Source organism: Heloderma suspectum, chromosome 5 (assembly GCF_057233095.1).
Source record: "Heloderma suspectum isolate Gila_16-S chromosome 5, 16-S_ref, whole genome shotgun sequence".
NCBI lineage: Eukaryota > Metazoa > Chordata > Lepidosauria > Squamata > Helodermatidae > Heloderma > Heloderma suspectum.
Window position 1 is genome coordinate 231,226,121 of NC_139462.1, and position 13,998 is coordinate 231,240,118.

Below are 13,998 nucleotides of genomic sequence, written 5' to 3' on the forward strand. Positions count from 1 at the left end.
GTATACGTAGATGCAAATTTAAGACGGAATCACTCCAACTGGCACAGACATGCCGTCCATTTCACCCGGCTGCGGAGGAGCGTGACCGGGCGGGCGACCCCTCTGCCTGCCCAGTCCGCCGTCTGGCTGCGTGGAGATCGCCCTTTCCTGTCGAAAATGCCCCTCAGACCTCCTCCGGATCTCCGCAGGAGGATGCTGGGGTTCCTGCCGGTTACTCTTGGGGCGCCCCTTCCTACCGCTGACAGAGATCTTGGAAATGCAGGGGAAACGTGTTCCACCCGTGCGCCTCCCCACGTCTTGGCACTGCATTTCACTCGGTTGCTGCGCTCTAGCAACGAGGCGGGCGCTGATCTCTCGGACCAGCTGAGCTGCTCTGGGGTCCAGCTTTGCTAGCCTTCACAGGAACAGCCTTCTCTCCCTTTTCACCCAGCAGTTTGGGGAGACTGGGGGCATTTCTACACCAGCCTAAAATCCTGCCTTTAAAACGGGGCTTTCTGCTTCCATTTTAAACGCAGGGTCACGACGAGTCCCTTTTTCACCTGCTCCCCTTCCCCCCTCCTTCTCCCCATACCTGGGTCTTCCATTATCTGTCATTGATTTCGCTCCTCGTCTTGCCGCTTTCACTCTTTTCACGGAGGAAACTGAAGCGGAACACAACGGGGTAATTTGATAGCTCTTTATCTGCGATCTATTTAAAGACGGAACAAGGGGCATTTAGTGCAGGAGGCGCCCTGGAGGTTCAGGACGCCATCTAAAGGGCCCACAAACCTCCGTGAAGGAGCCATCTCAATCGCAGTATGAAGCCCTGGAATAAATCCTCATAGCATCTGAGTCCATAATTGGGTTGTTCTCAAGAGCAACATCACTGATGAGAAAGAGGATGAGGAGCGACAGCAGCTGATGACGATGGCCGTGAGATGGTAGAATCACTGAGGGAGGCCCCATGAAGGGCATCTTGCCCAACGATCCTTGTAACCGTGGAGCAGGCCCCGCTGCTTCTGCTAGGCACACATTAGACAACCGCTTGAACCCCACAACGTTAAGACATAACACGATCCTGTCAAATGGAAAGACGCTCTGCCTTTTGCACCACCTGAGTAGTAACATTTCCAAGCAGGTGCCTAACTGAACCACAGACTCACTAGGTCCTCTCTTTTGATTCCAGAAATTCCTTCGACTCTGCTCTGCAGTTCACCGAAACTGTGCGCTCGCTCTGTCCTTATACAAGTCACAGCACTGGACTTCGCTTTGGCCCAGATCACTTTAAACTTCCAGAAATCCACCAGTAATCTGTGACTCGGTGTTTTTTTTAGGGTCGACCTACACATAACATTAATTACATAAGGTGCAGCTGACCCCTCCCTTTCTTTTTGTTTTGTTTTTTTCTCTTCTGTAAGTGTGCATGGTCCTGATCTGAACCAGGAGGAGAGGATTAAACCCTCTGCCCTGCATTGTTTGCTTCCTGAAGTCCCCTCCCATCCCATGCATGTGTAGAGTGGTTATCAAAAGGGGGGGGGGAAACCTTTCCATTGATGCCAATGGTAGCTTTTTTCTTTTTTTCAGTACCCTCCAAGGGTAAGTAGGGATTTGGGGAAGCAAACTGTGCATTGCGGTCCCAGTCCAAGTCAGGGCTACATGTGCTTCCACCACAGAAAAAAACAAAAACAAAGACAGGCATTGTCTACACACTGTGTACTTAGCACAATGCGTAGTTTGACCCTTATTTTCTCCCTACCAGGCAAGGACATGGCTAGACCTGGGCCTGTAGGGCCCACACCCAAATCTATTTACCAGGACCCTGACTGTCCATGATTGACTCCATTATATTGGGTCTTAGAAGGTGGGTTGAATCACTTAGGGCACAATCCTATGCATGTTTAGACAGCATGGCTGGCTGGGGCATGCTGGGAGTTGTAGGCCTTTTCTCTGTCTAAACATGCATAGGATTGTGCCCTTAATGGCCCTGTTCAGACATGCACAGGGGGTGGGGGTTAGGGTAACTACAAAGGGGGAGTAGTGAAACCATGACACGCGGGCCCACCAGATGATCGCGGAACCACTTGGTGCTGCGTGGTTCTGCCAACCACCACCCCTCCATAGTTACCTGCTATCTTCCTGGCATGTTTACCGTGTATCCCGTCATCCTCCGCAGTGTGAACAGGCTCCTGGCAGCCGCTCCAGCATCCCAAATGGCTGCGCTACCATAGAGAAAGTCTGTGGCAGTTGACTCTATGGCCGTGTCCTGGAAATCCTCCAGAGCCCATTTTAACCACTGCGGAGCCTGACAGATGACATGGTAAGCCACCCCAGGGCCCCGTAACCATTTTGCAGGGGGGTGGTTAGTCGGGGTGAAAAAAAAAGAGAAAAAATGAAGAAGAAAAAAAACCGGGGCCCTGTAACCGTTTTGCGGGGGGGTGTTAGTCAGGGTGGCTTGCTAACCATGAGGGACATGGTTTTCTCCCCCCACACGACATGCTAAGCTACTGTGGTTAGCCAAAATTCACTAACCATCATGGCTTATGGCTGGGCAACCATCATGGCTCGCCCCACGCTGCTCCCTGGGCGGGGTAATGGGTTCAGCAAGCACGTTTCCACATTTATATAATTGGAAACTGGCTAAGTTGCACGCTGGATGAATAGGATCGGTGGAAGCAGGTAGACATGATCCCAGCCTCCGGGATACTGGGGGTGCTCCCACGTGTGGCTTTTATCATGCAACTGGGAAGGGCTGTGGCTCAGCGGCTGGAGCACCTGCTTTGCATGCAGAAGGTCCCAGGTTGAGTCCCCGGCATCTCCAGGTAGGGTAGGTCATCAGTTCTCATGATCACATTAAGCCACAGTGGCTTGTCATAATCACGATGCATGCCAGCCAGCATTTCTTTAATTACTCACCTGGGTGCAGATTGTCATGTCATCTGCACCCAGGTGGCAAGGCTTGTTTGAGGGGTAAACAACTCTCAAATATCCATGGCCTGTTGTAGGAGTATTTCTGGGTTCTTTCCCCCTCAAACAAGCCAGACTTTAGACTTTTTCTATGTAAATAGGAATAGGATTCCCATCCCATTCCCATGAACAGGATTGCACACTTAGGGAGAAATCCTAGGGCCACGAGTCAGCGGCTAGACAGGCATAGGATATGTCGGTTTCTGGGAACCGACCTCTGAGCCCGTGCTTCAAGGTTGGTTCCTGGAGAACGGACCCCCCCCCCCTGCTCTGCCTCACAGGCAACTCGGAAAGGCCCCGCGCTCGGAAGGCGTGTGGAGTGGTGAAAACAGAGAGTTCCGGAACGGTACAACACATCCTATGTGTCGTCCGGCAGCAGAGGGGACTATCCCTCCCGTGCTTCTCCTGGCCTGCATTGGGTAGGTGGCCGCCTCCAAGTTCAGAGGCAGCTGCCTATCCCCATAGGATTATGCCCTTAGTCTCATAACTCTCCTGTGTTTTCCCACCATTTCTTCCATCTTATTTCTTACCATGAAAAAACTATGAATGAGGAAAAGCTGCACAATGCCCTTTGATTCATAGCTGTTCCTTCTCCTCCTCCATCTGGAAGCACTCCGGGACATCCCACCTAGAGGGAATAATGAGCAGCACCTTTGCTTCACTCCCATAGTCCCTACAGCTTCACTGTTATTCTCACTGGTGTACTTCTCCCACAACTTGGCTTTCACCACCACCACCCCGTGTGACTCAGAACCAGTTCCCACATCTTCTCAGGTGTATCTGCGGAAATGTTTGCCCAATTCCTACAGATGTCGAGAATTTTACAGGTAAAACTGTTAGCAGGCTTTACAGTGTTCACTTGGGGTCCCCCGGGAGGGCTGGTGGGAAGCGTTTTCACAACTTCGCTTTCCCCGCTGCTCTCTCCAAGGCCTACTTTGCTCCCGACGGCATATCTGAACTGGCAACCGGTGCTGGGAAGCAGCTCTGTCACTAGGAAGGTCTCCTCAACATTCTTGGCATCCAAGGCCGTCCAGGGCTGGATCTACCCTTACCGCCTTTTTTCGCTTCCAACGAGGGTTCACCGCCCGCCGTCCGCACTGCGCGGGAGCCGCCTCGCACTGGACCCGGAATCTCCCGCCCCCGCGCTCCCTGCCCTGATCTCCCGCCATGTCCCCTTAACGCGCCCTGATCTCCCGCTTGTCCCCTTAACGCGCCCTGATCTCCCGCCTTCGCTACCGTATCCAGTCGCCGCCCGTATGCGGCGGTGCTTGCGTGTCCCTCCCGCCCAAGCTCGGCCCCCCCGGCCCACGTCTTCTCCTGGCTGCGCCGCTCAGCAGCCGCTCCCTCAGCACCAAGCCCAGGGCTGGATGCGGGCGGGAGACCGCCGGGAATCAGGCTCCCCGCCCCGAGCCGGGGCTGCTGCTTCCCTCCAAACGGGGCTGCTTCTGCGCGCTCCCGTGCCCCGCGCCGGGTGGGTCCGCTTCTTGATTCAGGCGCCGCCGCGCGGGGTCGGGGCTCCTCCGCGGCGTCCCCCCCCGACTGAGGCACGATCTTCGCGGCTCCGCGGCTGCGAAGCGCCCGCAAGCTGCTGAGCAGCTCCGCCCCCACCCCGGCCCCAGCGGGCGCCGGGCGCCAGGGCGCGCGAGCCGGTGTCCGCTCTGCGCGCCGCCCCTGCCTTCCCTCGTTCGGGCGGCGGCGGCCCCCGAGGCGCCCCTTTGCGCAGCGGGCGGGAAGGGCAGCGCCGGCGGGCCGCCCACATGGGGCGGGCGGGAAGCGCCCCCCCTCGGGGCTGGGCGCCCGGAGGAGGCCGCCGCCGCCGCCCTCAAGACAACCGTCCGAGCAAACCGCGGCCGCCCTGCGAGGGCTTCGCCCCGGGGGCAGAGCAGAGCAGAGCAGAGCAGAGGAGGGAGCGGAGGCGGGCGAGCGCCCAGAAAGGGCGTCGCGCCGCGCGGCGGCTCTTCCGCCTGCCCTCGCCCTCCGGGCTCCTTCTCCCCGCCCCTCCGCCGGCGAGCGCGTATCCGGGAAGGAGCGGAGCTGCCGCCGAGTCCGGAACTGCTGCCCGCCTCCGCCGCCCCGGGCGGAGACGTGCCCGGCGGGACGACCCGGGACCTCGGACTTGGCCTTGCCTGAGGGGAAGAAGCGAGGGCGCGGGGCGGGGGGTCGCCTGGGCACGTGCCATGAGGATGCGGCTGGCCCGGAGGGGGCCCTGGCTGGGCAGAGGAGGCTGCCTGGCGCTGGGACTGCTGACCGTGGTGGCCTTCTTCGTGGTGGCGCTGTCCATCTCCACCTTCCAGGCGGCCTCCCCTGAGGGCAGCGGCGGCGTCAGCAGGGGCAGGTGGGAGAGGCGCTTCTCTGACCCGGTGGAACCGCCGGAGGAGCTGGCCCGCCCGGTCTACCAGAAAGGCCCGCCGGATAGCCACGCTCTGGGCGAGTGGGGCAAGGCTGCCCACCTGCAGCTCAGCCCCGAGGAGAAGAAGCTGGAAGAAGAGCTGATCGGAAGGTACGCCATCAATATCTACCTGAGCGACAAAATCTCGCTGCACCGCCACATCCAAGACGGCAGAATGTCCGAGTGCAAATCCAAGGGGTACAACTTCCGAAAGCTCCCCACCACGTCTGTGGTCATTGCTTTCTACAATGAAGCCTGGTCCACATTGCTTCGGACCATACACAGTGTACTGGAAACTTCTCCGGCCGTTCTCCTCAAAGAAATTATCCTCGTCGATGACTTGAGTGATAAGATGTACCTGAAAACCGAACTGGAGAAGTACATCAGCAACCTGAAAAGGGTCCGTCTGATAAGAACAAACAAACGAGAAGGGTTGGTCCGTGCACGCTTGATCGGAGCTACCTTTGCCACGGGTGACGTCCTTACATTCCTTGACTGCCACTGTGAGTGTGTCCCTGGGTGGTTAGAGCCGCTTCTGGAAAGGATTGCGGAGAATGAGAGTGTGATCATTTGCCCGGTTATTGACACCATTGATTGGAATACCTTTGAATTTTATATGCAGTCAGGAGAGCCCATGATTGGGGGATTTGATTGGCGACTGACATTTCAGTGGCACTCCGTTTCTGATTATGAACGCCACAGGAGGAAATCAAGAATTGATCCTATAAGATCCCCAACTATGGCTGGGGGGCTATTTGCTGTGAGTAAAAAGTACTTTGAATACCTTGGCACCTATGACACAGGGATGGATGTCTGGGGAGGAGAGAACTTGGAACTTTCATTTAGGGTATGGCAGTGTGGAGGCATATTGGAAATCCACCCTTGTTCACATGTGGGCCATGTTTTTCCCAAGCGGGCTCCCTATGCCAGGCCCAACTTCCTCCAGAACACTGCACGAGCTGCAGAAGTGTGGATGGATGGGTATAAAGAGCACTTCTATAATAGAAATCCTCCAGCGCGGAAAGAAAACTATGGAGATCTTTCAGAAAGAAAACTCCTGAGAAAGCATCTGAAGTGCAAGAACTTTGACTGGTATTTGAAAACTATATTTCCTAGTTTACATGTACCAGAGGATCGGCCTGGCTGGCATGGAGCTATCCACAGCATGGGAATCTCCTCCGAGTGTCTAGACTACAATTCGCCTGAACATAATCCTACTGGGGCCCACGTGAATCTCTTTGGATGCCATGGCCAAGGAGGCAACCAGTTCTTTGAGTATACATCAAATAAAGAAATCAGATTTAACTCTGTTACTGAACTCTGCGCTGAAGTGCCTGAAGAAAAGGATTTTGTAGGCATGAGAAACTGCCCGAAAGATGGCTCTCTCATCCCAGAAAACATTATATGGCATTTTAAAGAAGATGGAACCATCTATCATCCTCATTCAGCAAAATGCCTTAGTGCTTATCGTACTCCTGAGGGTCGGCCTGACGTACAGATGAGGACATGTAATGCTGCAGATAAAAATCAAGTGTGGAGGTTTGAGAAATAGAATAGCCATTGATCTAGTCTCTGTCCAAGAGCACTGCCACCTGCATATTATGTATATTCAGAGACACAATTTTTACAAATGATTTTTAGTAAGTTTAAAGACTACAGTGAAAAAGCAGATTTGGGGATTTGCCAGTTAAAAAGTGCCTTTTATTCTGAGTGCCTTTATAAAAGAGTCTTAAATTTTATTCACTTAAAAAACATACACAGTGGTTAGATTGCGGTAGTTTGGAAGCAACACAATCACATCACAGGGAACAACTAACCTCAAGTGAAATTAAGTACAGCTACAGTACAGATCATTCATTAATACTTGTTAAATTACATGCATAGTATGTGGCTAATTAAATGTTTTTGGAGGTGAAGAAATTACACCCTTAGGATGTGGGCTACTTTAAGTGTTGAACTGAAGAGCTAGTTGACTGGAAAGATGATTTCTTGGCCTTAGGAAGCAGGGAATGATAGGCTTGAGCTCATTTCTCCAGTTCTCAGTGCACCTCAGATACATACATGTTGCTTTTCTTTAATGAAAGCGGAGCATGGAAGAACTACAATCTATGTGCAAGTGATAAAAGCAATCAAATGTTAACTTGAGGATGCAGGCAGAAATACTCAAGTTGTAACTAAGGTTATAAAAATACTAGTGGCAAGCAAGGGATATTCCTTTTGCTGATGTTAAAAAGCATAGAAAGGATGAGAAATCTGGCTCATTTATTGTACCAAATACACCTGAGCTAATATTCAGAGGTTCAATATTGTTTGCAATTCTTGATAGAATGTATTTATGATCTCTGCCTTATCGCTGTTTTTGTAATACCCTACATGCTGTCCTTTTAAAATCTGTTAATGTGTCACAGGCTGTGGGAAATTGAGAGTGGTTCATTACGCATATATGTATACTAGGATAAAATTCAGATTTTCCTGAAGGCTAAAATAGTTACTTTTCTTTGAAAATACAATCTATCTTTATATAAAGATCTAAAGGGTTGTCATATTGCCTCAAATCAATAATAAGCCATACGGCATACCCAAGGAGAAAGTGGCAATTAACTCTATATATTCCAAATCTGGACCCTGAACACAGAGCGTGCTCCTGTGGTTATGTAGTGACAAGAAGTTAGCAGAATCTGCAAAAGTATGTGGATCACGCAGCAAATATGTGTGATGCCCAAGTCTTCTATCTCTGTACTGAGTTCTTTAAAGTACCCAAAGCTAAACTGACAACATAGAATAATTACTAGTCTGGCAGAGGTTATGGGAGAAAAACAAATGGGACTGCCAGTGTCGTATGCATCTGACTGTAGACAGCACATAAGTAAATTCTTCTGAAAGAAGAGTAGTTAAACAGACAACTTCTGAAGCTAATGTAGGCTTTGGGGCCTACATAAATTGCTTCTTGGCAGGAAAAATGAAACAAGGCTTTAGCTATCGGGGGGGGGGGTATTTAAAAAGTATTTATTTATTGGGCACAACAGTCCATAAAGACAGACTACTATATGACTAGTGGCAGCATTAACTCCCAACAGAGCCACCAGTTTCTAAGGCACAAGGGCCAGCAATGTTATACATCATTGTGGAAGTTGTCTTCACAGTCTTGTCCACCTCTGGAAGGAGGTGGTCTTATCCTTTTGCCTAATATAGAACCTGGTTTCTACTTCAACATTAGCCATTCCAATGATGCCAGCTTTCAGTTTTAAAAACCAGAAGGTGACATTTCTACTCCTTGTGCTTGATGGCACAACTGGGAATTGCGGGGTGGGATGGGCTAGGCTACATTATATGCATAGTTTGTGGCTAATTAAATGGGTATTGGAGGAAAAGAAACTACACCCTTAGGATGTGGACAGACGATAGTTTTTTCCCAGAGCTGAAGGTGGCATAATGGAAGCATAATTGCCTGTGGTGCAGCTCCTATTATTGTCCCTTGTCAAACAGTGTGCAGGTCATTGTAGTGTTCCAAAAACCAGATAAACTCATCTGACCTGAAATGACAGAAGGACAAAATAAATGGATGTGTACACTACAAGAAATGATGCCTCTGATACCACTTTTAACTCTTTGTAGTCTTTCTTCATTCATAGAAGTCAAAGTTACCAGGGTGTCTAGTGTTCAAGGGAGAAGAGAGGCAATGCCTTAAGCCAATTGCTGCTTCTCTCCCATAGCTACTATTCCTTGGCTCCATATTTCTGTTCCTAATCTTGCCTCCCATAATTTTTGTCCTGACTTCTCCATGGCTTGGATTATCCCAGGCTTTACCAAAAACTATAGATTGTTTTGGAAGCTTCAATCTTAGCAGCATTAAAAAAAACAACATTATGTATAATCTATACTGTGCAAAGAATATGGATTTCCATGATGCAGAACTGGGAATTTTGTAGTTTGCACTCACTACCCACCATCTTGTCATGCTGCACAAAGGGAAATAGCCAATAACTGACTTCACACCCAACAGCTAACTATGGGTTGTTTAACCCATAGTTATGGGTGCGAGCGCACTGGCTTCCAGTGTCACTTCTGCTTTTCTAAACAACCCAGAATGCCCTGTACTTGGGTTATTGTTACATCCAAACCCGGAAACTCTTAGTTGTTTAGGGGTAAGCAACCCAGAGTTAACTCAACAACAAATCATGGGTTGTTTGATCATGTGAACCAGGTCATTCTGTGAAGAAGTGGGGGAATGTAGAAATGTAATATATAGCACTGACTCTTTTGTGTCAGGACCCATAAGCTTGAGTGCAGAGCAAAATGGCACATTGAAACATCCGTCAATTGCCTCCCTGTTGTCTATTGCCAATAAAAAAAAATAAACTCTTCTCACACCAGCCTAAGGTACTGAGTTAGCTCTCCAAAATGGCTGCTACAATATGGAAACAGATATTTTACAACAGATTCAGATAACCAGTTTTCTCCTATGATATGGTGGTAAGTTTTGCAGTTGCATAGGAATTATGTGGAAGTGGGTCATCTGAAGTTGTCCAGCTGGGATTGGACTCTTGTGGACGTACCTCTTTCTCAAATTTGTGTTGTACATCTTCTGGCATTCTAGTGCCACAGAGAGCCCATCATAGGATGACTGTATGAATGTGTAGTGCAAAATATACAATTGTATAAATCAACCTTTGAGACTTCATGTTGTTTTAGAATCTGTATAATTAGAACTGACAATTATGAAAAAATAATTGTAGTGGAGCATTCCAGTGAGATTTCTTTATGCGCATTTATTGGATATGAAATGCCAGGGCATTTCTATGACACTTTAATATTGTGATGATTTAGTATCATCATGTAGTTTGGTGGGACTGAGGTGTCAAGTGCCTTGAATAGTCACAAGTGACCTTTTTTTTTTAAAAAAAAAAAAGCTGTTTCAATGTGGATATCATAGCTGGGTCCTTACTTACCTCTGTGCCAAGCACTATTGCACAGTACAAACCTGTGCAAGTTATGCATTTTTTTAATCACCTAGGTGCCTTATTCCTTTTGGAAAAATTGAAAAAAGTGGTATTTCTTGTGAAGGACTGCTTATACGCCTAGTCCAAAGTTTTTATAAAAATTCTGGTACCTGCACAGAAAAAGAGTGTTAATTTATAATACTCTTAGACTGCAATCCTATTGTTGTTGTTGTTCAGTCGTTCAGTCGTGTCCGACTCTTCGTGACCCCATGGACCATAGCACGCCAGGCCTTCCTGTCCTGCGCTCTCTCCCGGAGCGTGCTCAAGTTCATATTCATTGCATCCGTGATGCTATCTAGCCATCTCATCCTCTGCCGTCCCCTTCTCCTTTCTGCAATCCTATACCCATTTACTAAGTAAATCCCATTGAATTTTGTGGAATGTACTTCAAAGTAAACATGCATAGGATTGCACTATTAATAACTGACACAAAGGAGGCGGGAGCAAAATTGAGCTAATTTTAAAAGTGCAGCTTCGTTTTTGAAGAGGCAAGGATATAATTGTTCTGAGTGTGTGTGTGTACGTGTGTGCACACATGTTAAGATTTATAAATATTTTTATACTAAGAATTTGCATTGGCAATCTTAGCTGTAGAGTTGCTACTAAGTCACTTCAGTTCAGAAAAGCAATAATGTTTACAGGTTTCTGAAACATTTGAGATCTGAAAAATGGGTAGGCGTATTTCAGTTCTTTAATGAATTATAACTACTGATTTCTGGTCTTTTGTCTTCAGCAAATGAATAACTTTACAAAGTATAAATGTGATACATTTCTTGAAAACACAGAAATAAACTTTTTTTTCAGTTAAATCTTGAATTGTAAAGTGCTTTTTTGGCCTCTCTTTACTAATGAAATTTACTCAGTTTACCATGTACTTAAATTTGGGGACTTTAGTACCTGTACCATGAAGATAATGCGGACTGGCTTTTTGGTCTTGAAAGCAAAAATGTTTTGTGATTACTGTTGGATATCTATATAGATGTAACCATGTTACACAGATACAGTCAGAGTGGAGAGGGCCAGCAAGTTGAAAAAAAAGGCAGTCTATTACAGTAAATGTCCTCTTTACTTTTAGTCCTCTTATCTAGTAAGCGACATCGCTCAGTGGTGGAGCAGCTGCTTTGCATGCAGAAAGTCCCAGGTTCAGTCCCTGGCCTCTCCAGGTAGGGTGGGAAAAACTCCTCCCTGAAGCCCTGGAGAGCCTTTGCTGCCAGTCAGTGTCAACAATACTGGGCTAGATGGACCAAGGATCTGACTCAGTGTAAAGCAGGTTCCTATATCCCTATGAGTTAGGCAGTTCCATGTGCCTTGCCTGTGGCTGAGGCTTTCTTCCTGATCTGGTTGTTGGTTTCCCTATAGAATTCTAATTTGGCCAGAGCTTGGCTGTGGTGCACATGACGGCATCTCTGCCTAATATATCTCAGGGCCTAGGTTCATGACTCTCTGCAGGCTCACGTCCTGACAGGTATACAACAAAAGTTCTTGCCATACACCAGCAGACATTATGCATTACAGTCTTATGCATGTTTACACACAGAAGTCCCACTAGCTTCAATGGGACTTACACCCATGTAAGTATGCATAGGACTGCAGCCTTAGTTAAATACCTGTATGATGGAACTCTCCTTAAATCTAATTCCAAGATAACCATGGACAATCTTGACATGAACAGAATGTGCCATCATAGCTTTTTATATATAAATCACATTGAGATATATATTGGTACAGCAAATCAATTTATTGTTCTGATCCCCCTCAGATTCATATAATCTTCCTATGATTTACATTTATTCATGTTCCTGTGATTCACAGGTTATTTCCTGCATAATTGAAGTCACTGCATGAAACGTGGATGGCACTTGCAAATATATATCTGGACATACAGATTATATTGTGAGAAGAAACCTGAATGTACAGCATTGAATCATAACTAGACTTGCAACTTCCTCTATACCCCTTCCTCCCCTGTTCTCTCAGATTGTAGCAGCCAGAAGAAACAAATGCTCACCCTTCTGGTTTAAACTGTAAAACTCAAAACAGCAGCAAGCACACACACAAAAAGCTAGTTAGCTTCATCTGCCTGCAGCTATAATTTTTCTTCCCTAGGTATGAAGATAGAATGCAATACTTTGGCTAGTTTCATTATTGCACTGTACATTACAAAGCAAACCACTACTTCCAATTGTTAGTCTAAAAAAATCTCAGGTACTAATCACTTCAAAGGTTCAGACATTTGTGTCAACGTTTCATAGACTTTAGTTTAGGAGCCAGCCACTCAGACAATAATCGGGCGTGAACTTTTGAGGAATTTTCCAGATTCCTCAAGGAATTGGCTTGATTCCACCCACCCCCATTGATGTTGAGGCCAGTAGCTTTCCTCCCATTGCAAGGAGCAGGTGATGGGGGCACTCCAAGTGGGACAGCAGAGGGGGGAAAGGGTTGGAGCCCCCCTCCCACAGTCTTGATGTTGTTTGGGCTCCCAAGAAAAATCAACAAACTATCCCCTCATCATATTTCCACTATATAAACCTGCCACTCTCCATAAGACACCATGCACCTGATGAAGTGGGCTATATAGTCCACGAAAGCTTATGCCAGAATAACTGTGATTGTCTTGAAGTTGCCACAAGGCTCTCTGTATATCCAAATCTATCTCCTGCCCCTGGTGTAGAAAGAACACAGGGGGACTGAGGGCAGGAGCAGGAAGGGGAGGTGGCTTCCTCCGCTGCTCCTGGGCATGCTCGGCGGAGGAGGCGGACTGATTCCCAGATGTGCTGATCTTTCAGCTTACAGACTTGTCCAGCGGAGGCTAGCGGCTCCGATTTCGGTGGAGCTGAGCATCCGTGCTGGGGGCCAGAACCAGCCAGAACTCATAAAAACGTAAGACGAGCCATGCTGGATCGGACCTTCAGGGGTCCACCTCGTCCAGCATTCTGTTCACACAGTGGCCAACCAGCTGCCCATGGGAAACCCACAAGCTGGACACGAGTGCCACAGCACACACACCCCGCCCATGTCCCCCAGCAACCGGTGCACATAAGTATACTGCCTCTGCTACTGAAGGTAGCACAGAGCCATCAGGGCTGGTGGCCACTGGACTATAAGGAAGGCTGAGCGCCGAAGAATCGATGCCTTCGAAGTGTGGTGCTGGAGAAGACTCCTGCGAGTCCCCTGGGCTGCGAGGAGGTCAGATCAGTCCATCCTGAAGGAAATCAACCCCGACTGCTCATTGGAAGGACAGATCCTGAAGCTGAAGCTCAAATATTTTGGCCACCTAATGCGAAGAGAAAACTCCCTGGAAAAGACCCTGATGCTGGGAAAGACTGAAGGCAAAAGGAGAAGGGGACGGCAGAGGGTGAGATGGCTAGATAGCATCACGGATGCAATGAATATGGACTTGAGCACGCTGCGGGAGAGAGCGCAGGACAGGCAGGCCGGGCGTGCTGTGGTCCATGGGGTCACGAAGAGTCGGGCCCGACTGAACGACCGAACAACAACAACCCCGCCATAGGTTCAGCACCTTGGAGAGCCCCTCTAGAGCGCTGCCTGGCTCCGACTGAAACCCAGAAAAGGGGCCCCGGCCGCACCGAAATCGCAGCCACCAGCGTCCGCGGGACTTCATAGAACAGTAGGGCTGGAAGGGGCCTACAAGGCCATCTAGCGTGA

General features: G+C 48.7%; 1 protein-coding gene across 1 annotated transcript; it reads left to right on the forward strand.

Annotated features, from left to right (window-relative positions):
- Positions 1-4,557: 4,557 nt before the first annotated feature.
- GALNT4 (polypeptide N-acetylgalactosaminyltransferase 4) lies at positions 4,558-10,420 on the forward strand. Its single transcript, XM_084859556.1, has one exon. The coding sequence runs from the start codon at positions 4,701-4,703 to the stop codon at positions 6,882-6,884; it is 2,184 nt and encodes a 727-aa protein (XP_084715682.1). The 5' UTR covers positions 4,558-4,700; the 3' UTR covers positions 6,885-10,420.
- The last annotated feature ends 3,578 nt before the right edge of the window (positions 10,421-13,998 follow it).